A 24645-nucleotide genomic window follows, 5' to 3' on the forward strand; every position below is an offset into this window, starting at 1 on the left:
GTGACGGACATTCGGCCAAAATCAGGGACATCCAGCAGGATTTCTGGTGGCACCGGAGCAACTCTGGAAATGAAACGTTGTCGATATAGACTAGGCGGTAACAATAGTCCTCAGAAATCCACCGGAGTTTAGAACGCCAACACAAAGAAAGCGGAAGGTGATGGATATCAGGCTCAAATAAGGGACATCCAGCGGAAATTTCTGGTGGCACCTGAACAATCCCAAAAAAAGGAAACATTACAGGGGCCCAGTCGGGAAAAAAGAACTTTGCTCCATAGCATTACCAGTGGTCAGTAGCTCCAGACTTGATAATTGTGGGCCATACGTATTTGTAATAATTTCATCATGGCAGTCATTTCAATAGTTAGATCCACCAACACTGCTTTCCTCATAGCCATAACTCAAAAGTTAGTATTGCAGAAGTACTTTAAAAAGAGAAGACAAAAAGCCAACAATGAGTGTAAGTGATTTTATTTACAGTTAAACAGTCCTGGAGATCTGGTCTCTGTACAGAACCTTCACCACATCTAAAAGGGACCTTTTGCACATGTTATAAAATGTGATTTCTACAAAGGGCGAGGTAAAATGTACATGGCCCCAGATTCTGCAAAATCATTCACTTTGTACAACTTTTTAACAACAAAAACCCACAGATGAATGGCAGCTTTTCTTCCAGCTGATGTGTCCTCTCCTGGTTCACTTTTTAGGGGCAAAGTGAAACGTGCTGCCTTTTCCAGTTTTGGTTTCCACAAATTACACACATGGTTGACATTCATGAGACCTTCTTGAGTTTAGACTTGAAGGTCCTCCTTTAACCATTGCGTCAGTCTTCACTTTTGATTAGTAGGTCACACGTGAAAATGATAAGAAATGTGTGCTGACTGACGAGTTCTTATCCAGCTTACATCCAGTTCTATTCAGAATCTATTTGGCATTATTTCCCCCGACAGCATCTCCTCAACACGTTAACAACCCGCAGCAAATATCTGTTTCACAGAACTTTAGCTTTAAAAATGCAGAAGTTGAGATTTTGGTATACATTCAGAAGAAAAATGCAAACATTCCCAATATGAAGTCACACATTTACAGATCTGTGTGCCTTTGTTTTGCATTTTCTATATTAAAGTCCTGATTTACTTCCTGTACTTTTACAAACACTAGTGCATGATGTCCGTCTCGTCAGAGAGCATTTTTTCAAAGAAATGGTTTGGAGGGGGAAAATATATCTTAACATTGATAAAGTTGCATGAGCATAGGGGATTATCTGCATGGTATCATGTTTTGAAAATATTTAACTTGGAAATGATTCTGAAATGGCTCCAGCGTCTGTGGGATCTAAAAAATTCTGTTCATTCATTAATGTGTGTAACGCCGACTAGAAAAGAATCGCTCTCCTACCTTCTGTTACTGCATCATAATTATTTCCTGTGGGCACTGAAATGAGAATCCCTTTTTGGTATGGAGGAGATAAAGCTGGTGCATGAAACAAGATGTTACCGTGTGGGGTATTTTCAAACATTTTCCCAAAGCTGTGCTTTGTACAGAACGTCTTAATGTACGTGCACAGATAGTAATGCCATGACAATTATAAAATCTTAATAATGCACCATAGAGAAATCACAGAAGCCACCTTTAGGTGCAACACTCACATTAAAAACAATCCAGAGCTCATCAATTGATGTGAAACACACTAACGAGAGATTCACTTGTTCAATACTGTCACGGGGCGAACATGTAGTACATGCATAAACATTTAAAAAGGCTGGTTATGTAAATGCATTTCTAAATAATTAGAGAAAGCCTGGGTAAAGCTTCTTTTTCTGGGATATTACCAACAAAATGGGTGTGTGCTCACTTTGTTTTACCTCCAAATAAAGTGGTTTAGATCATCTGGATGGACTGGTTTGGCTGATCTTCTGACTGTTCATGTTTAATAATAATGATGATAATAATAATAATACATTTTATTTATGGGCGCCTTTCATAACACTCATCATCTTACAGTTAAAAAAAACCTGTTTGTTGTGGCCGTTTAGCTCAGTTGGTAGAGTGCACATGTGCAGAGGTTTATTCCTCGAAGCAGAAGGTCCAGGGTTTGAATCCGACCTGTGACGGTTTTCCTGCATGTCTTCCCCTCTCTCTCCCCCTTTCATGTCTCAGCTTTCCTATCCAATAAAAGGCAGAAATGCCCTAAAATAAAATAAAATTTAAAAAAAACTGTTTCTTGTAGTCTTCGTTGTAGCGCTGTGAGCTATTATTTTGGCGAGTGCAATGTTATAGTAGCTGACAGAAATGAAGGATAACATTACGAAATTAAAAATCCCAAGTTGCAATATACCAGAATTTTTGTTTTAAGAGATGCAACAGGCTTTTGTAAAAAGAACCATAAACCTCCAACATGGCTGCCAAAACGTTAAATCACACTAAAGTCTTTTTCGACAGTGACTACGTACAGAGAAGTGACTGGGCTGGCATCTTATTTGGTTTTGTATATTTAGGACAAACCGTTCATACTGTAGTGAGTCGGCACGTTTAGTACGAAGACCATCAGCAGTAATATTGATGCGGTGCAGCGTTCCACTGATGGAGCAAAGTAAATATTTTGTCATCATATGAACGATAACTCTTTTTCAAGGTCCTATGACATGCTGCTTTTTGGATGCTTTTATATAGGCCTCAGTGGTCCCCTTATACTGTATCTGAAGTCTCTTTTATATAGACCTTAGTGGTCCCCTAATACTGTATCTGAAGTCTCTTTTATATAGACCTTAGTGGTCCCCTAATACTGTATCTGAAGTCTCTTTTATATAGACCTTAGTGGTCCCCTAATATTGTATCTGAAGTCTCTTTCCCGAAATCCAGCCTTGGTGCAGAATTACAGCCACTAGAGCCAGTCCCACAATGAAAGGAGAGAAAGGGGAGGTAACCTTCCTCCTTATGACGTCATAAAGGGAAGATTCCAGATCAGTCCATCTGAGCTTTCATTTTCTCAAAGGCAGAGCAGGATACCCAGGGCTCGGTTTACACCTATCACCATTTCTAGCCACTGGGGGACCATAGGCAGGCTGGGGGAACTCATATTAATGTTAAAAAACCTCAAAGTGAAATTTTCATGCCATGGGACCTTTAAAGTTCAAAAACAAGTTTTGTAAACACACTAAAAATATTCAGTTTAGAAACAAAACTTAGAAGTTAAAATGAATGAACCGTTCTAGTTAACGGTTGTGGCAGTACAGCGGACATTTATCTTTAGAATCTGCACTAACATTCAAGATTAAAGGCAGCGTTAAAAAGTGGTTTTTAACATTTAAATTAGGGCTGCAACTACTGACATTTGGTCAATCTGCTGATTATTTTGTCAATTCATAAAGCATGTCATCATTTTCAGTCCAACAGCCCAAAACCTTGAATTCATTTTTTGTCGATTTACTGATCATTGCAGCTCTAATTAAAACCTTTTTTTGTTTGATGCTCTGACTCATAAAGCACACAAAACCTAGACATCATTTACAACAGACACTAAATCCGTACTACAACATTGTGTTTCGGGCGCTCCGGTTGAAACTGCGAGACGACAACGATGAAACACTAAACGCCGACATAAAGAAGACACTACAATAAATAAAGCTTACTTTGTATAAATAGAGTTTTCAAGTTAAAATATTGCTAATATTAGTCTTCATTTGCTGTATGACTATACAATATAAATGTTGCATTTAAAAAAAAAAGATCCTCTACTGCTGTGTATGTACAGTATAACTTCCACAGGATTTCCAAAGTAACGTGTTTATGAACGGTGTGAGTGGCGTTTCCATCTTCAGTTAGTTGAGATAGTCTGTAGGGCTCTTTTTTTAAGTTTTGTTCCAGGCTACGTAACGCTGAACGCCGTCCACTGTACCTGTTCATGATCACTTGCAGAGTTTTCTCAAAAACATTCACAGTTTTCCAACAGGTTTCCTGAGCTCGTCTTAAAGCAATGACGTGGGGGGCGGTGAGAGTTGATCCTGGTTTGTGCGAAGGCGAGAGTTTCACAGGTAAGGCTCTCCAAACGTCCTGCGGCACTCCATGACCCCGGCGCTGGGAGGACGGTCACAGTTATGGGTCAGCTTCACCAGGCTCGGCACCAGGCGGTCGTATGCCAACTTGTACTCACGATCGAAGGCGTCTGAGGGGAGAAGAGATGAAGCAAAAAAAGTCTTTTAATCAAGCTTTACCATTTCTATCCTTTGAAAGCTGCTCTTAACAATATTTTTCCATCGTCATTAGATCAAATGACTACATGCACACGCTCAGAGAATATCAACTGGTTCTGCAGTTCTCCTCAGCTCTATGGAGCGTTTTAGTGTCCTACTAGTCTATATCCACGACGTTACACTTCCAGGATTGATCCGTTGCCGCCAGAAATTCTCTCTTTTCGGCCCGATGTCCCTCACCTTCCGCTTCCTTTGTGTTGGCGTTCTAAACTCCGGTGGATTTACGATGACTATGGTTAACTGCTCCTCAGATCTCTGCAGGGTAAATCCTGACAGCTAGCTAGACTATCTGTCCAATCTGAGTTTTCTGTTGCACGACTAAAACAACCTTTGAACGTACACGTTCCATCAAAACAAGTTCCTTCCCGAGGCTATTTTGCAGAGGCACCGTGGCTCCGTCCGGCACTAAGCACCGCCCAAGACGATTGTGATTGGTTTAAAGAAATGCCAATAAACCACAGCACGTTTTTCTCCCATCCCAGAATGCTGTTTGGACTAGCCAGACCCTCCTCCGCAGCGCTGTGGAGGAAGGTTTGAGTGTGAGCCGGTATTGGCTCACTGTGAGTTCGAAGCATGCCAGAGCCCGTCTCGGTGTTACTGCAGCACAGTACATGCAGGTGAACGGCGCCTGCCCTCCCTCTCCATGCTTCCAGTGCCCGTCATCCGGCGGACTTTTTGCTTGCGGAGCTTCTTTTTTTGGAGCAAGAGGTGAGCGATTTGAGGAGAGCGTGGAGCGGCTTTGAGAGGGAAATAGCTCCGTGAGCAAGGAGCGGAAACTCTCACCTGTCCACTTCACTCCCATGCTCTGCTTTGGGTCAGCTTGTTCATGCTGCCCCCTCGTGGCCAAAGAAATCAATTCTTGCAGGTTTAAACCAAAAAAAAAATATATATATATATGTATCCCAAAACTCAGCTAAAATGTATATATTAAACAAAAGATGAAACCACTGATACTGATACAATACTGTTAAAATAACGGTATGTCTTTAAAACTGGAATGTGTGACATTATGACATCATGTAGTAATTTAAACATCAAATTAAGACTCACCAACATCAATGTTATCTTTTCCCAGAGCCACCAGAGAGAGGAAGAGGACGTCTCTGTACAAACTCCTGAGGAGGAGAGAGTCGCTGGAGTTTACAATTTGCTTTAAAACATATCATTCTCATCATTTCCTTTTCTAAACACAAATGTATGTTTTACTCTTTCAATACAACCACATAACAAGTTAACCCAAAATTATTTTTGTTTAATAACATACACTTCTGTGATGCAGTGTATTTATCCATATTTTGTGGAAAATACGAGTGGAACACAATGATAATACAGATTGATTTACAAGGCAAACTGGATACACTGCCGTCATAGCAATTATCATATCAGTTTCATAAAGAATGGGACGGTTTGAAATCATCAGACTCTCTTTTTAAGCCACTAGATTTGTTATTGTACTGTAAGTGAATGTAAAAGTCCTGCATTCAAATTTACACATTTTACTTAAAAGTACATAATGTATCAGCATCAAAATATACTTAAAGTATCAAAAGTAATTCTTCTTTTAACTCTTTATGCAGAATTTCAAAATACATATATTATAGAGATCATAATTATTGATGCATTAAAGTGCCCATATTATGAAAAAAATCACTTTTTCTAGGATTTGGGGTGTTATTTTGTGTCTCTGGTGCTTCCACACGCATACACACTTGGAAAAAAACTATCCATGCTGTTTTGAGTGAGATACAGGTTTCTGAATGTGTCCTGCCTTCAGTCTCCGCCGGCTGAGCTGGTGAAAATCGGCAGGACCGTCTACGTCATCGGCCGAAACATTTGGTGTGTGCTAACCACTTTAGCTAATACCACATCAGCTAGCTGTTTCTCCAACTTCGGTCAGTACAAGGCAGGATTAGCCGGGAGACTTCTTCTAAACGAGGGCGCACTTCCAACTTTGCGTGGAATACCTGCAGACGAGGGACATATAAGTAGTTCTATAGTGTTGTAGCAGTGTTTTGCCACTGAGAATGAGGTGGCTAACCGCTAGTAACACTAGCTTCTAGCTAGTAGTCCTTACCTAGCTACTGCGCATGTGCGACTCCCATTAAAGATGGGACAGAAGTGAGATGCCTCACTCTGTAGCTAAAACAGAGAGCTCAACACACAGGGTGAAAAGAGGAGCTGCAGCAATGTGCAGTACAACAAAAATATGGTGTTTTTGGAAAATTAAACCATGTAAACCTATTCTGGTACAACCTCAAAATACAATTATGAACCTGAAAATTAGCATAATATGGCCACTTTAATGTGTTCATCACTTTAATGACGCAGCTGGTAAAGATGGAGCTGATTTTAACTACTTTATATATTGCTGGATAGTTTAAACTGTAATAATATATCATCATTTATTAGATGATATATATATTTTGTATTAATAATCTAAACTAACTACATTTATAAAAAAATATATATAGTGGAGTTCTCTGAGATGTAGCGGAGTAGAAGTATATAGTAACATAAAATGGAATTACTCAAAAAAAAAAGTATCTCAAAATTGTACTTAAGTACAGTACTTAAACAGTACTTAGTAAATGTACTTAGTTACTTTACACCACAAATTCTTGGCAAAGAAGTAAACAAAACTTTTTACAGCTACTTTAGAAGGGATTAAGTGTGAGATACTCAAAGACAGATTTTGGGAGGAATATGACTTTAGGTACACACAATATGACTTATATGAGCTTTACGTATTAGTTTACACAAGAATCTCTACATATGTTTTCATAAGAGGTGATGACTAGGGCTGGGTACCGAATTCAATACTTTTTAGTCCCCGACCGAATTTCCTCCTTAGTATCGAGTATCGAAAAATGCCTCGTCATTCAATACCTAATTTCAATACCTACAGTAAGGAGTAAATCTCATCAGCGTCAAGGAGCCAATAAGCACGCAGCATGTTTCTACCAGGATCTAATAATGCTTGTGATTGGCTGTGTAACGTTACACGTCATAGAGACGCACAGAAAAAACTCTGTTACGCACAGAGACGGGGCTCACGTAGTAGGAGCAGAAAAATAAATAATAAGATGTGTGCTGTAATGTGTAATGTTGTAATTTCTTTTTGTTTTATGAAAATGGTATCGAAAAAAGTATCATTTAGGAACCAGTATCAACGTCACGGTATTGGTATCCCTACCGGTATCGAACATTTTTAAACGATACCCAGCCCTAGTGATGACTCTAAAGCAGAGATCTTCAACAGGGGGTTCGGGACCCCCTAGGGGGTCCTCAGAGTTACTGCAGGGGGCCACCAAATGATTGTTAAAGTTTTGAAGAAAGATAATGTCTTTCCATGAATCCAACATTTTAGCAAATATAAATCAGCCTATTTGTGAGTAAGGTAGTCACTAAGGTAGCCATCCACATATGTTTAACATTAAAACATGATTTATAAAATCATGCCAACAATTATTATTTTAATTAGCTTAGTATTCTATACACTAAAAGGGTATGTATAAAGGCTTTAGGCCGCCCTACATGTTGTTGGAGGCCCAGTTTAAAGGCATACTGTGTAACTGTTCCCTCTTCGGTCCCCCTACAGGTTGTCTCATTGGAACTACTCCAATGAGACAACCTGTAGGGGGCCCGAAGAGGGAAAAGTTACACAGTATGCCTTTTAATATGCAACTTAATTTTATACTGCTTCCTTTCTTTCAGCTTAGGGGTCCTTGGCTTAAAAAAAACATTGAAGAGCCCTGCTCTCAAGTTAAATAAGTAATCCTGATTTGACACTTCGGTGCTGACCTCTGCCTTTTGACTCCCAGCGTCTGAGCCAGCAACTGTAGCAGCTGAGCCATCGGCCGGCTGATGTCGTTCCTCTGGATGCTCTTCACCACGCTCTGCAGCAACTCCTCGCTGAACGGCTTCTCCTCCTCCGGGACCGGCCGGGACAGAGGGTAACCCACATCTGCCGAAACACACGCACATAGTTCAGTTCAGCACTGGACTCGTCACATTAGTGCTGGAGTCATGAAACAATAATGCAAAATGAAGATGGGTTTTTTTTTTATCTCCGATCTCTGAATGGTTCTCATGAAACAGGTTTTCAGATGAAAAGTACTCGGGGCTGGGTACCTGTACTGGTATAAAGCAGTACTTCATTTGGCATATAGTGTATGCTGAGTTAGATCTAGTAAAAGTAACAATTCCCTGAAAAAAAAAAAAAAAAAAAAACATATATTGAAAAATAAAGTTGTTAGTACTTAGAGTGGGGTGTATTACATACAAGCTTGGCATGTACTGTAGAAACAAGTCTGAAATATTTCATTATTATACAACTTTTTTTCCTTTTTTTCCAACAAAAGTCAATAACAATATTTTATAAAAAACACGTTTTAATGTAACAATTTAAATTGTATTAAAAAAAAAGTAAAACTAAATTTAGAATAATTGCCAAAACCATACTTACCACACAGATTATTATTATTATTATTATTATATACTTATTTATAATATTTAGAGACATGTCAAAACAATGTATGCAGAACCCAGCAAGTGTAATGGAGAAAATAATTCATAGAGCTTTCTACGTAATTATGATTCAAGAGCAGTCATTTCTATTAATTTGAGAGCATCATTTATTACTTTGTACATATCTTCTTCTCCATGATACCTTTTGCACTCTGTCCCTTTTAAGAAGGTTGTTAAACTATTTCTCTCTAAGAAATGGATTTATGAGCTTGTCTGGAATATAATGGGGAAATTAACCCCTTAAAATACAAACTAAAAGGTACTCAGGAGAACCAGCAGGATGAGGCTGGTGTTCAGTACCCAGCCCTTTAAGTACGACAACAATGTCCTACTTTAGGAGTTGCTGGATAAAACATCTGGATGTCAGCGAGTGGAGAAACACATTCACCAAAGATGCAAACCTACATTCAAATACAGAGCAGGGTTGTATTTGACACAAACACGTTTCCAACAAGAGTTTCACGAAACAAAAAAAGAACCCCTCCGTAAAATTTCACACTGCACAGAGACTTTCATTCCAAAAACACTGAAACCATGGAAAAAGTAGAGGCTGACTTTCAGAAGACAACACTGCAATGCATCAGGCAAAGAGCACATAACAGAGGGAGACACAGCAGCAGCAGGCCTCGGACAGTACAGGACACAAACAACAGGACTCATCTGTGGGAGTCTGCAGCAGAGATGAACACTCACTTTCTAACAACAGAGTACAATTAAGCCCTGAAAGACAGAGAGCAGACAGAGCCTGTTAGCACAAGGATTAGCAGACTCCTGGGAGGAGCTAGCTGTCTCCCATCGCCTCCTTCTCCATTAAATAATCAATTACTACAAACTGGGCTAAGCAACAGACGTGTTCACATGAGAGAGTTGGGTTGTAACGAGATGACGTGATTAAAAGAGCTCCAGTCAGAGCTCAAACAATGGAAAACAATGATGGAAATATTGCATTTCTGTTTGTTTCATGTGTTAATGTGAGGAAGGTTAGAGTCTCCTCATCGCTCCACGCAGATATATGTTTTCCTCCGCCGCCTTTTTCATCGGCGGACGTTCAAGTCACTTATTTCACGTACATCACGATTAATGTACTAAGCCTGTTCCCGCATTTTATCGATCCAGACACTGTTCACGACTTTTGGCCTTTTTTTCAGAATGTCCACTCTTTTTTAACCCTCCTGTTGTCCTGGGGTCAAATTTGACCCGTTATCAAAATGTCTATGTCAGAAATATGGGTTTCTTTTTAACCAAATTGCCCCAAAATAACATGGATGGTTCCCTACAACGCTCTTCGCAAGTACAATTAATGATCACTACTTTCATTGAATTTTGAGTGTTTTATTCAATTTTATAGCATTTGAAAAGAATGTAAACGGTTTCTAAACAGTATTCTGACTAAACTTTGACATAAACAAGTCTTTGTAGACTGGGTAAACCCAGCCCGATCTGCCGGCGATTTGATTTCGCCCTGCAGCTCAGGCTGGAAACCTGTACATGTATCTATCCTGCTTCTGTTACAATTTTGCGAGAACCAATCACAAACTGGCTTATCCACCTGGCGCGCTATAGGCGGGTTTAACACGATGACGATAGAGAAGTAACCAAGCAGCTTTTTGTTTACGTTCAACAAGCTGGCGACCGAAGCACAGCAACCCGTTGATGCCGCTGTCGCTGCTACGTCACCCGGATCGTCGGTCTGATTGGTTGAAGGACTATCCAATTGCGTACAGAGTCATTTGAACTATGCCCGTTGATCACGCCTCTTGTGCAGTAGAAAATACAGAGCAGACTCCCCAGACTGATGGTTGGTCTGGTGATAGCCAGACTAAAGTCTTTGATTATCCATCAACATATATATTCCTCTAATATTAGTCAAAATAATTAATAATTTCTGCAACGAGGTTTATTGACCATGAGTTACAACACTAGTGGTAATAAGTTGGTGTTAGTGGCGTAAACAGCTGGGGGTGCTAATTCTCCAGTCAGGCGCCATTAAACCATTTCAGAAGAAGATGGTTCAAACGAGATGCTGTAATTAAAAGAGTGCCAGTCAAAACTCAAACGGACTAAAACAATGTGGAAAACATGATGGAAATATGTATTTTTTTTTAAAGAAGGATACCGTCTCCTCGACACTCCAGACAGATCTGATGTTTTCCTCTGCCGCCATTTTTCGTCTCTTCAGTTGACGTTGATGTATGTCATGTTTTCTTTTGAACAATAAACCAACTTTTCCATCTCAGCCAAACGTTTTTGTGATATTTAAAAAAATAAATTGGTAACATAAAAACAGATGGATAGAGGAAGGATACCCGACTTGAGCCTGACAGGACCCGATGGTACCAGACGGGCCCGGTCGGGTTCGGACAGATATTTAGATGTGATGTTCGGGTTCGGGTCGGGCTCGGTCACATCAGCACGATACGGCATTCAACATTTTAAGTTTAAAACAGCTTGTTATGTAGGTAGCCAACTGCGCGCCTGTGTTAACGTGTGCTTGTTGCCCCGTGTGCGCTGATGCGCTCATCTGTTGACATTTCCGAATGCCTTCCTACAGTTGTTTAATAAAAGCGGGCTTTCCACACAAACAAACGTATGTGTGTCATTAGTATGAGAAAAAAAAATGAGATTTTAACTGTGTCGGGCTCGGACATAAATATCTTAATGCCTGTCGGGGTCGGGCCGGGTTCGGTTACTACTCTGTCGGACGCGGCCCGGGCTCGGACAGAAAAATGCGGCCCGATCCGCACTTTAGTGGAAACACACTGCCACACTATCTAGACTAGTGCTTCCAAAACTTAAACCACGACTCCCGTATATAGGAAATGTTTTGGCATGTCAACCCCCCCACCTCCAAAAACAACACGCATATACATGCAAACAGATCTTCTAACGACTTGTAGAACTTACATAACACAAAATACATAACATTGTAGTCACACAACTAATTGGTTAAAGTTTTTTTTTCTTTCATTTTCTTAAAAAGTAAACTAAGATTAGAGATTAGATTAGCTAAAATTTCAGGGGGAACAGAAAAACAAAGCAAAACAAAAAAAGATCACAGACAAGTGATCTGTTCCTGCCTTTGGTTCAGAGCATGCTGGGAGAAGCTCCAGCTCCCTGAGGTTCACAAAACACAACAAATCTGTATTTAAATTGTTTCTTAATCTCAGTCTACTCCTGCTGTTTCCACACAAATATCCCGTTTATTTTTTATTTTATCAAATTTTTCTGTTGCTCGGTTTTTCTTTCGGGTTTCTTTTGCTGCTTTGAGGATACATTAAAGTTTAGTTCCACTGTTCCACAGAAAACATTTACAGTTTAAGCAGCAGTCAGTACTTGTGTGAGTGTAAATTACACGACTGCCTGATGAATTTTAAACTGCAGACAGACAGAGAGAGTGAGAGCAGTGGGACTCACTGTATGTGTTCCACAGGATGTAGAGAGGCTGGATTGAGTCCTGGTGCAGCTTGAGGTTGTCCCACAGGATCTGGATCAACACGTGCTTACTGTCCTCCGACATCCAGGGACGAGGGACCTGACGAGAGAGAGAGAGAGAGAGAGAGGCACCTTGACATTTACAGACAAAATATATTGTTATCTATGTCTCCCTAAACTCTTCTGATTCACATAATTTAACCTCCACTACATCATGTGCATTACTTAGAATTAATGCCACAGGCACTAACATTTTTACCATATACAATCGGGCTTATTATTTTTGTTTATCATAATGTTATCATGACAAAAGTTTAAACAAATCCCTTTATGAAAATCTGTAAAACTGCAGACAATGAAACTTAAAAATAAATATAGTTAGTTAGATCCATATACAGTATAGCTGAGTGTGGCTTCCAGTTTATATGTAACATACAACATTTTGAAATCTGGATTTTCTTAACAGCAGCTGAAAATCTTGTTTCTGCTGACCTCCAGTGGTTTAACTTCTCACCTTGCTGCAGTGATGTAGAAGTGTACTTTAAGGCGTGTCAGTACACTATGACATCACTGTTGGGCGTGATAAGGTAGGTGCAACAGACTTAAAACTTTCCACCAACTTTTAATCCAACAGCATTTTGTAACTGTTTAAATGATCAATACGATAATCATAATTGTGTGTGTGTGTGTGTGTGTGTGTGTGTGTGTGTCTGACCTGGGAGTCTCTGTTGCAGTGGTCAGATGTGAGCATTAGACCGGGCAGGTTGCTGGGCAGGTCTAGCCGTCTGAAGTACCAGACCAGGTTCCAGTAGATGATGGGATGATGGTCCACCATGTCGGCCTCTGTGATCACCGGGTCGCCCTCGTTCTCCAGCAGACTCTCCAGCTCCTTCCACAGCACCAGCGGGCTCAGGTAGGGAACCGTCACCGGCTCAGGGTTGTGGAGTCGCCAATCCATGCTCAGGGGCTCCTGGGTGGGAAAAAAATGAAAGAAGTGAGGTTTATTTTTGCCATAAGTGAATGGTCTGCTGATGAGCGCTACAAAGTGTCTGGGAGGTTGTCCAGACCACAGGCTGTGAATAAAAGCACTATGCTGAAGTTTACTCCCACCTTGTTCTTTTAATGGGGACAGAATAGTCAAAATGAGGGAAAATGTAAAGTCATGGCGCATAGACGACCTAATATTGTACAACAAATACCAGTAAACTACCAAAACTTAGAATTAACAGAACACTACCAAGAAGGAGACTGAAAACCAGTTCCATTCTCATCTTCAACAATCTGACACTTTCAAAGCATTCACTCTGGTTTTTAAATATTTTTTATTAATTATTAATAGTTATTTTTCTTGTAAAATGTTTACATCGGTTATTATAATAATGTCATTATAAATTGGTTATGTACTCCATAGTGTACTGAGACACTGATGATGCAAACGTAACATAAACATAAACCAAAACAAGTATTTTATTTAAGCCAAGGGGAACTGCAGGGCCCGGTAATAAGTCTCTGTGGGTTTGTTACTATGAGCCACAGCTTTTACATTACACACTCATTTGATCCATTATTAACATACAAATATTGATTTTTGCAGCTTTAAATGTTGCAAACATGAAGAGAACGTCCAGCAAGTCGTGTCATTGACATGTAGATTCTTTTCAGAGCTGAATCTTTAAACGTCTCTGCAGTCCACACGGGTCTTTGGCTTCTTCTTCTGGATTTAGTTTGCATTTATATATCTGCTTACCAAAACATTGAGACAACTGGCCTTTTATTGTACAGCAGATTGTATGGCTAGTTTTGCATTTTGTCTTAAGAATCTGCTGACAAACCTAAATATTGTTGTAGGCTTAACATAAAGTTTGTCACCATAAGAAAAAAGTCAAACTCAGTAGGAAAAATAGTATTGAATGATTCAAATACGCTAATCCGGATTCTCCACTGGGCGCGGTTTTGTACCGTCCTCCGCCACGTGCCATACCACACCGGGAGCGTCTCAGAAGCGGAGCGTCTTGCCTGCCCGACTCGCAGATATTATTGTCTCTACAAATACTTGAAAGAACAATCACGTGTTTAGTGCGCTAGTATCTACCTTCCACTCCAAGCACTCCTGCAGTTGAACTCCATGCCTTCTCTTTTCTGGTGTTGTCCTTATAAAAAGGATTTATGATGTCTATTGTGTTTTTCCACCTCCAGGATAGGTCTCTTGTCGTCCGTGGTGTTGTAGAGGAGATGAAAACTATATTGGGTGGGGGATGTCTTTTGGTAAATTGATTGGATGCTCTCGCTGTTTCACTTCCGTCCCGGCTGTCCGAATGCCCCGCGGCTTGCGTAATACACCTGACGCGTATCTTCAGCGGAGTGAAGAGCCGTGTCACAAACGCTTCTTGGACACACTGGGATGCGGCTGGTGGAATATCAAGCATTGACTTGATGGCCGCGATTGCTCGGGGGGTCGCGGCGCCTCCAGAACGCAGCGCAGACGCGCCGGGTGGAAAATAGGGGTAACATCAGTGATATTTGTGCTGAGACATACCGTGGTCTCATTGAGACGGCTGGGCAGGCTGCCTGACGTCGGCACACAGCGGTTGAGTCGGGATGCTTCGTCCAGAGGACCAAAGGCGCTGACGCTGCGGGCCATGGGCGCTCCGGGGTCCAGCGCCCCCTTCCTGTGCTCCGAGGGGATGTTGATACCTTGAGCTCTGGTTGATCGAGCCCTGTGAAGACGCAGCGAGGACAGTCAGCTTGTAACACAAACACACAACTCACAGTCACAACATTTACTTGAGTTAAAGGTGTTTTTAGTCTGCAATACAGTGAATCAAGGTATGGTTCAGTTTTACTTTTACATACAGAACACATAACACAGACAAAACTGAATCCAGATGTTTAAATCACAATAATATTCAGCAAAAACACAAACAAAATACAGTAAATCACAATTATATTCTGCTGCCTAATGTCTTGGCATCAGGGTATCATACACTCTGTACACACACACACACACACACACACACACACACACACACACAGCTTTGTAAGGACCAGGTGCTGCAGATCATCTCACATCACTCTTTTAAAATGCAGATGGGGAGGGGAGCATGTGGATGCAGCTACAGTAGGCCCCTACTCCAAAAGCATTAGTGTAATTAGACAAACTGGAAACTGAATACAAAATGAGCTGGGAAAAGATACTGCTCCAGTTTCAGTCAATTAACAATATTGCTCGTCTTATAGCATTTCAATGCGGTTTTTCTCTAATAAACGAACCCAAACGGATTCTGCCGATTTTTGATACAGTTTCCAGAATGAAAATCTGCTGAATTTAACGGACTAATTTTCTGCTTGGGGTAACGATACATTTACATTCTGAGTTTTATTTAATTTAATTTAAATGGAATATGCGAAAAATCTGCTAATATATTCTATGATTGAATCACCCTCTTTCCCTGATTGAACTATAACTTATAAAGTAGTACAAACCAAACAGAAAAACAATTCATTTTAAGATCAGCATTTAAAAAAATAAATAAAAAAAAAAGATAGAAAAGAATGCAGTGTAACACTGCGTGACGGTGAGTACCATTCACTCCCTGAGCACTCCTTGACAGCAGTCACAGGGGAGGGAGAGAAGACAGCTGTTGTAGGACAGGGGGTGGACAAGGTGGACGTCCCCGTGTCCAAACCTGTGGAGGCAGAGTATGACGAGGTCATCGCCTCGTCCACCGACGGGCTGCCTTTCAGGAAAAGCCTGTGGAGAGGAGAAGAGGGAAAGTCAAGTCCGCTGTTTATTTTCTGCAAGGTAATGTATTTAATGAGATGACTGGTTTATCAAACTGCAGGGTTCAGAAATTAATAAGGAGACACATGCATCTTATTGAGATTTAAAGCCTATTTTTTACAGACCAGGAAAACCTATTTTCTCAGTCAACTTTTTTATTTTCTCAGTCAACTTTTTACTATGAGGTATACAAACACACTAATATCTATCATCTCAGAGATTTCTGTTTTTGTCTGTGGTCTTTTTACTGGTTAAAAGCCAGTTGTGCACCAATCAGAGTTTGAGCAACATTTAAAAAAAAAAAAAAGATCAGTGGATAGTTTAAAAAATGAAATGGCCTACCTGCCGGGTCCTCGCATGTCCCTGATCTCCACGTTGAGGAAGGGCAGGAAGGGGTTTCCACAGAAGGGGCAGGTGGTGTTCAGGTTGGAGTCGTCTGCTGTCCAGCCAGCCATGATCTCCTCATCGTACACGAGGCAGTCGCACGTCTTACAGCGAGAACAGCTGGAGATCAGCAGCTAGAAACACACACACACACACACACACACACACACACACACACACACACACACACACACACAAAGCTTACAGAGGTCATCAAGATTTTAAATAACATCTAGTTAATGATCAGTTCTATTCTGCAACAAGGATCACCTATCGTTTTGATTTTGACTTCCTTTATCTTTATGTTTATTTTATTTGTATTGTCTGTAAAGCAACTTTAAAAGCTGTTACAGTTGTTTTTACTTTATTAGTACAATGTTATGTCACAGACTGGATAAATACGTCTTGCTGCATGCCCTCAGGTTCATTATACTGTGAGTTTGAACTGCTGTAGCCAGTGTATACCAATGTAATGGAATATTCTGCTGAGGCAGGATCTTTCTTTATGATAAGCTTGCAAAGCAGTTTACCATTCCTGAAAGTTATTTAAAAAAAAAACTTTCTAAAACTATTAATACAGAGTAAATACCATCAAAGAATTCATTCTTGCCAGCAGTCACACAGTAACAAATAAGTGCAGAGAAAAGCCTTAGTTGCAAAATGCTCACTTTCTGAGAATCGGCTGCAAGGACAGTAAAAAAAAACTCCAGAAAATGAGAATTCACAACACACTATATCTTTTGCAAAAATCCAGAGTAAATGCAGGAAAACACACTTTAATCCAAGCTTTCCATAAAGATATTTGTACATTCAAATATGTTGTCCAAACCATTATTTCTGCTTTCCTGACTTAAACAGTATTTAACTACTGTGACCCAACTGCTGAATTCTACTTTTCTACTTTCCACCATGTAGTTTTACCTCCATGGCGTAGTTGTTGAAGATGCTGGTGTTGCTGGTGTAGCGTGAAGAGCCGAGGTCCAACTTGTCTGGCAGAGGGAAGCCGGGAGGCGAGAGGACACATCCTGCAGGAGTATGAAGGATGATCAGAATTTGAGACGATATATAACGAGTCAACACATATTTCACATTTCACCATCATCTGTGACGACATAACCAACATTTTCTCATCCCACTTCTTCTGTTGACTTGTCTACTGCAAATTGTTTTGGGGAAAGTGGGAAATATGTCTTGTGATTTTTTTGCCTTTTTATTAAATGTTACATATAGCCTGTTTTACATTTTCTTTTACATGTGTCTCACTGTTTTTCATTAAGCATGAGGAAAATATGTTGATGAAGAATGAATATTGAATCGAGAGAGACAACATTGAAAAAATAGTAAACCATTGTTTTGGCATTTGATCATATTAGAAACTAACAAGAAAAGCTGTTTATATAATGATCCCTCAGCTCTATCAGTGAAGTGAGAATTTGTGGCCAATTTGTTACCAGGGAGCAGAGATGTAGGCCTCCCAAGGCTGGAGCCTGCAGAGGGGCTGCCCAGTCTGCTGCATCTGGGGCTCCTGCGGGGCCCCGCAGGGCCATTCCTCTGTGGAGAGATCATGGAGCCCTCTGACTGCCCACAGTCCTCCTCATCCAGCAGGGAGGAGCAGTCTGGATCTCCAACACCGAGGGAGGACACACTCACACGGTCACTGTGACCGTCCTGGATGAACAGAGGAGAGCCGGGCAGGTTAGTGTCATCACAGACTGCACAGATGTCTAACCTGAAAACTATAACACTCACAGCAGTGTACAGCAGAAACAGTTAGTTAGTTAATTAATAAAGCCTGAAACCTAAATAAAATATTTAATATATTTTAAGGGGAACAAATTAGACATTTTGTGCATGCACTTTCCCTCAACACACAAATCATTAAAATCTAGAAATATTATATACAAACACTAGAAAGGACTACCAACCAACAAACTGCCCTGCAGATTAAGGAACATGACTGTTAATTCACACACAGTCATGTTGCCACATCTCCAAACTAAATTTTAGTTAAGATAGTTTATCACAGGTAGTTGGTCAATCGAGGCTTTCATAAACAATCCACAGGGAGAATAGTGTCACTGACACTCAAAAAGCCACAAGATGGCAGCAGCACTCCCACTTTAGGCTCATCGTGGATTACTGCTTACAGTATATGAGAGCTTAATACTGAATGCCACAGAAACAGATACAGTGCTAAAATATAATCCCAACAGTGTTATATAGGTTTATCTCGAGCTCTTTGTGCTCTTAAAAACAGAAGATAACAACAACTTTCAGAAGATTCACGTCTCAGACTCGCATAACAATTCGATCTAAGTGATCTAAAAAAAATACTGGGGCCTAAAAACGGGGTCATTGGCCAGAAGAGGTTTACACACCCTGTGATTTTGATTTTTTTTCCTAATCTGGGCAGCCGTTGGTTTACATTGGTAAGTTTTCTGTATGATATCAAATAAATCTGCAGAGACTTAAACCTGCATGTGTTGTAATAGTAATTAATCGCTTTTAAAATCAATCTCTATTTCCGAACATTTCCACACAACAAGTCAACGTTGACAACAAGACTCTGTACCTTGGTCGGTGTGGTGTATGTGGCGAGACGGGAGTACCAGCGGCTTGCCTTCTCTGCCACGCCCTTCCCGGCAGAGAACACGCTGGTCTTGAATACATCAAGCGTTGGTGTGAGCAGAGTGTCCAGAGCGAAAGAGGACGAGGACGGCGAAGGGGACGCCAGGCTCATCCTGTCTGTCCTCTCCCTGTAGGGGCTGGGTCGAGGGCTGGCGCTGGGGGTAGTGCTTGAGCTGCGACAGGAAGGCGACGACAATAGACGCTGGCGTGCGACGGGCTGGGAGGGAGAGGGCGGGTGGAAGGTGCGGGAGCGGGGTACTCCGGCGGTCCTGAGGGGGGAGCTGTAGGGCAGGCTGGCTCTGCGGGGGGCAGAGAGCGAGGAGGGGTGGAGGAGGAGGGGGCTGGCCGGGTCCTGCAGGTCCAGACTGGGTGCACGGCTGCTCAGCGGGCTGCCCATGTGGTTCATGTAGAGCTCGATCTCTCTAGCTAGGTCTCTACGGGCGCTCGGCGTGCTGTCCTCGTCCCCGTCTGGGTACTGGTCCTCAGTCTGCTGCTCGGACTGTGACTCTGCTGCCAGCAGGGATAGAGGGTCGTAGCCCGTCTGTATGTCTGTGCGCTTCACAGCTCCTCTGGACGTCACCGTGCTCATGCCACTGTAGCTGACGCTGCGCTTGACAGGTTTCTTATTATATTTGTTGGATTTGTGGGAGCTGAAGCCAGCCCCTGTGGCAGGCTTGTCTAAATCTATGTCCTCCAAATCAAAAATGGCCTCTGTATTACTTCTGTCCTCATCACTGGAGTCCTGTCCCTCCGTCTCCTCTTCATCTTCCTCCTCCCTGTGGTCACGACTTCTGGCAGCACCTGCCCCCTCTAACCCACCCAGAGCCAGCGAACGAGGCCTCCTACTCTTACTGAAGTTGGCACAAGAGAGAATTTTGACATCCGCGCCTAGGTGTCCCGCAATCTTATCTGGGTCAGTTTCGCCCTGGCTCATACCCAGGCCAAGGACAGTGGTGCCACTGCCGCTGCTGCCCACCGTGTCGCCGCTCACCCGGCGGGCCTTCACGCCCTGCCAGTCCAGAGCCGAGCCACTGCTGGCGCTGCCCACCACCTCCTCCAGAGCACTCTTATGTCTCCTGAGCAAACTGTTGGCGTGGACCTCACCGATCTCCTCCAGGGAGGAAGTGAAGAGGAGACCGGCAACGTGCCCTGAGAGAGAGGGAGGGGAAGAAGTGACATGAGTGAGCAACAGAGTTACAAAGCTGGAGGAGTTATTTTGGGTTCCAGAAGTAAAGGTCCTGTTCATTTTCTGCATAGACAATGTCAGGTGACTGACTGTTGGAGGGCACTTCAAGGCTTGGATCTCCTGATAAGTCAAAGGCACAAATCTGTGTACTTATGTAAACTAAGACCAAGGAACATTTCAGTAAGAAACACCGACAACACTGAGCTCAAAATTCAGTTGCATGGGCTGCAAAGAGTATGATTTGTAGAGATAAGATAATCCATTCAGCAGTTGAAATCTTACCACTTTTCAAATTCTGAAAACGAGCAAAGTGGTCTTAATATACAACAGGTCAGATTCCTTCCTCTGGCTTCTTCTCCATAGCAACAGCAGCTGAGGCTCATGGGTAATGAAATAATTAAAACCGATGCCCATGACAGAGATCTACAGTATCGGCAAGTTATTTGAGGATATCATTAAAAGAAAACTTTGAAGGGGGGATTTAATGTGAAGAAAAACATTTACCAGCAATTCCACCCACTTTACAAAACTATTAAATCTACTTAAGTTCTCTTCCTCACCTGCGCTGGCGGAGCTCTTGGGTTTACAGGATGAATCGTTATATGGATAGCTGCTGCGAACAATACCGCGGGGTTTGAAGGAGGAATGGATCTCCATGTCCAGCTGAGGGAGGCAGTCTTTACTCCCCTTGGCACTCTCTGTCTCTGACACTGCAAACACAGAAATTACATTTTTAAATCAACTTTTATTTACTGTTATTTTTTTTACCAAGTGCACAGCTTGAAACACGGCACTGTTCTTTCCAAATAAATCCACTGAAAGAAGACACACGACCACAATGCTTTGATGTCGAAAAAAACCAAAAAGAATGAATCATCTCTGGAGGAGAACAATCAAGGCAAGGGAAGGGGAAATCCTGTGTGGCTGCCAACTTATCATTTTTTAGAATGTACAATAGACAGAAATATCAGGTGATATGAGATCCGACAGACTACTGACAGGAGCTGCAGTCGCTCTCCTTCTTGTCATCTTTGTCAGGGGCGGCGTCCTGAGCACTGGGGTCTCCTCTCCGAACCTCCTCTTTGGACAGCGAGTTATAACCCAAATCTGACTGATCCCCTTGAGAACAGAGAGAACAGAGAGAAAGACACATACATTAGATACGAAGGACACAATAGTCTGATATTAAACCACAAGATCACAGAAATATGCAACACAACGCATGGAAAACCTATGCAGAGGAACACATTTTTCAAGACGGCAACTTCTCTCAAAATAGCTGCACTTTTAACAACACTAACAACACTGTATGTGACACCTCTCCTATTACTGATTCAGGTTTGAGGGCCCTTTGTGCTCACAGTATCTACTGAAAACAACCAAAACAGAAAGCTTTTTGATGTTTTTGAAAATGTGAAGAAGGGAGAAGTAAATAAAACATACATTAGAGAAAATAGGGCTGGGTATCGCCAATGATTTCCTGAATCGATTCCGATTCACAAGGTCCCAAGTGGATTACATTTCAGATTCAATTCAATATTAGTTAGGTTAGGGAAATTTCAGATACAATGCCACTTTTGCTTGGATATAAAAGAGATTCTCAGAGAACTTCTGCTGTAAATTGTAATGGCAAGAAGCAACCCTCAAATATCTTTTATAATGCACCAGGTTAATGTTTACATCAAGACTTGTTCTTCATCCACCAAATCCATGGTGAAAAGGCATATATTAAAAGATTGATTTCGGGATTTTATCAGATCACTCAAACAAATTGGAGAATTGATTATTTTAACCCAGCCCTAAGAGAAAAGGCTAGTGAGGCTTCCCTTTCATCTCCCCATTTCTGGGAGGCACATCACTGCTTTAGAGAAGCGAGAGGAAAAAGTAGTTAAGCTGTGTTGGATAAAAAGAATCCTCCTCAGGGCATGCAGAGATCTACAGTTACTGGAAAGAAAACTAACTGCAGTTTCACAGCTGCTAATGAATTTAAGTGTTAAGACTTGACGTTCGTGGGGGAAAAAAAAACCTGCCGTCACTCCAGGCCGACTCTTCCATCTGTCTCTAAAACATCCCCGTGTCTCCAGGCAACCAGCTGTCTGATGATTTGTTCTCGTCTTTCATCTTTGCCATGAACCTTCATCTCTAAATAAAGCATGAGGCTGCACCGCTCAGCTTTAAAACAAACTCATTTCAGGACTGTAATAATCAATGATCTGCACGTCGCGGTCCTTCCCTCCTGCTGAGCTGTGAGCTGTGGTTCCCTCTCAGTCTTTCTGGCGACGTCTCCTGCCGAGGTGCCATCTCCACGATTCAAATTTTTTCCCGTAATCAAAAAGAATGGGCCTCTGGGTAATTACTCGCCATAATTGACAATGACAAGCGAGGAGTCGGGAGAAAAAAAAGAGAGAGATGAGGAAGAGAGGAGCAGCAGACTGTGATGTGCCGGATAGAGAGATGACACAGAGGAGGACAGAAAGAGGAGGCGAGAGACCACAGAGGCAGAAAAGAAAAGAGTGACGATGAATGGGCTGAAGAAGACAGAAAATAAAAACGCTGCAGCTCAGGTGAGATGAGACAGAGAGACAGACATGCAGACTGACAGAGAGGATTACCTGGGTGGAGGGTGGCTTCTCTGAGCTCAGAGCCCCCCCAGTGTGAGTGGGCCACCGGGGCCCTGGCGCCCACGCTGCCGCCCTCGCGGCCGACTGCATGCAAGGGCAACACAGGCAGGAGCCAGAGTGAAGGGCAGGGTTAAGGGACAGAGCGCAGCAGAAACCACAGCCGCAAAACCAGTGAGAGACATGGATGGACAACAGGGACGGAAGGAAGGTGGAAAAACAGGCAGCAGAGGGAAGGAGGATGGTCAGTGAGTGGGACAAATGAAGGAAGGAGGATTAAAAAAAAATGTCACTGCGAGAGAAGAAAAAGATGTAGAACAAGGTGGCTGCGTGTGAAAGATTGGAGTCAAGCAGCAGCCATGTTGAGTGTACCTGTGCTAGATCTATCGTCAGTGGGGTCTACTTTGGCGTAGGGGCCCTGCTCGGCCAGGTTAGTGTCGGCAGAGCTATCCAGGCTGCCGTGACTCAGAGCGTCCAGGTCACTGCCATCTGCCCAAAGACAACAAGCCGTTAAAAAGGAAGCCAGGCGCCATTTTTGCTCCACAACTGTTTTTTTTTTTGTTTGTTTTTTTATCGTTTTAAATATATAATTTTTTTTTAGGTGTTGATAAGCAGATGACAAGAACTGTCCCATTGAGTCTGTGTTTTGCGGGGTTTTTTTTAATGTCACGAAGAAACAGAAATGCGATGGTGTCTTGCTTCTGTAATTTGATATGAATCCAGATTGGAGCATTATGAAAGAAATAAGTGTTTAAAAGCTTAAAAGCACTTCATACATAATGTTGAGATGTGACGATTGTCTTCAAAATACATCATTTTTCATATAAATACATTTCAGCTACCAGGGTAAATGATTTACTTTATTTCATTATTTACTTATTTACAGGTCCTATAGTTTCCTCACATTTTCTAGAAAGCAACTGATGTGCAACTGTAAATACTTAGAAACATTTAAATGTAAATTGATACTACTGTAAGTATAGGGAAAACAAAGTCAATTGTTACACTGCGACTATAAACGACTCTTTTAGTCAGTGCACAGCAGGTGAGATGAACATGCACAAATGTGAAACTTGTCTACAAGAAAGCATAATAATCATTTAATATATATGGAGAATTAAGTTACAAATAATACATGAATATTTACTTGGGTTTAAAAAGGTGTTTTTTAAGTCAAGATTTTAAGGAAAGCCCTCTCACAACTCAACACAATTAACTCAAATAACTGATGCACAGCATTACATCTATTTCCCCTACAGCACACCAAATTACATAGTTATTTTCAGGAAACGTCTTAGGAAGTTATTAGAAAATTACAGGAAACGTAAAGTGAGAGACTGCCAGTTGTTTTCACCCCATGTATCACTATAAAAGCATATTATGTATGATGTGTGGGGGAGCGGAGAGTGTGAGAGAGAGAGAGAGTGGCTTGTGTCTCTTAGTGGTGTGGATGGATGAGTGTGTTTCACAGGAACCTTTGTCTCACTCAAACTGAGGAGCGTTTAAGAACACAATGCTTACAACTGGTAACAACGAGTATTTTTTTTTTTTTTTAAAAGCAGGGATTAGCAGGGACTGGGATTAGCATGCACCAGAGTGTCCAGGTGTTCACTGGCATGCAGGGGAGTTAAATCACACGCGTTGACATAGTTGTGTTTTATAGTTTATCCTCTGAACTCTGCTGGTCATTTATTACGACTGACAAATTAGAATTTTAGATCTATCTTTTGAGATAGATGTGATGTATTTCAGATTGTAGTAGGATCCCCATGTATTGTTTAGGATCTTTAATTTGTTCTGCAAGTCTTGGATCATCATCCATTTCGATTTTTTTGG

At 41.6% G+C, this 24645-nt stretch overlaps 1 protein-coding gene across 1 annotated transcript in view; it reads right to left on the reverse strand.

The window, feature by feature from the left end:
- Positions 1–462: 462 nt before the first annotated feature.
- LOC144520280 (C-myc promoter-binding protein-like) overlaps positions 463–24645 on the reverse strand; it is a 90242-nt gene continuing 66059 nt past the window's right edge. Inside the window, exons 20-33 of the mRNA XM_078253950.1 lie at positions 23182–23298; positions 21191–21310; positions 20752–20901; positions 18950–20154; positions 17829–18045; positions 17299–17402; positions 16336–16511; positions 15796–15963; positions 14749–14929; positions 12928–13182; positions 12195–12312; positions 8055–8217; positions 5304–5368; positions 463–4165 (exon numbers count right to left, since the gene is read on the reverse strand). Of these exons, the coding sequence (XP_078110076.1) occupies positions 4029–4165; positions 5304–5368; positions 8055–8217; positions 12195–12312; positions 12928–13182; positions 14749–14929; positions 15796–15963; positions 16336–16511; positions 17299–17402; positions 17829–18045; positions 18950–20154; positions 20752–20901; positions 21191–21310; positions 23182–23298 (3176 nt within the window). The 3' untranslated portion in view covers positions 463–4028. The remainder of the gene's footprint in view (positions 4166–5303; positions 5369–8054; positions 8218–12194; positions 12313–12927; positions 13183–14748; positions 14930–15795; positions 15964–16335; positions 16512–17298; positions 17403–17828; positions 18046–18949; positions 20155–20751; positions 20902–21190; positions 21311–23181; positions 23299–24645) is intronic.

This window comes from Sander vitreus, chromosome 1 (assembly GCF_031162955.1).
Source record: "Sander vitreus isolate 19-12246 chromosome 1, sanVit1, whole genome shotgun sequence".
Lineage (NCBI taxonomy): Eukaryota > Metazoa > Chordata > Actinopteri > Perciformes > Percidae > Sander > Sander vitreus.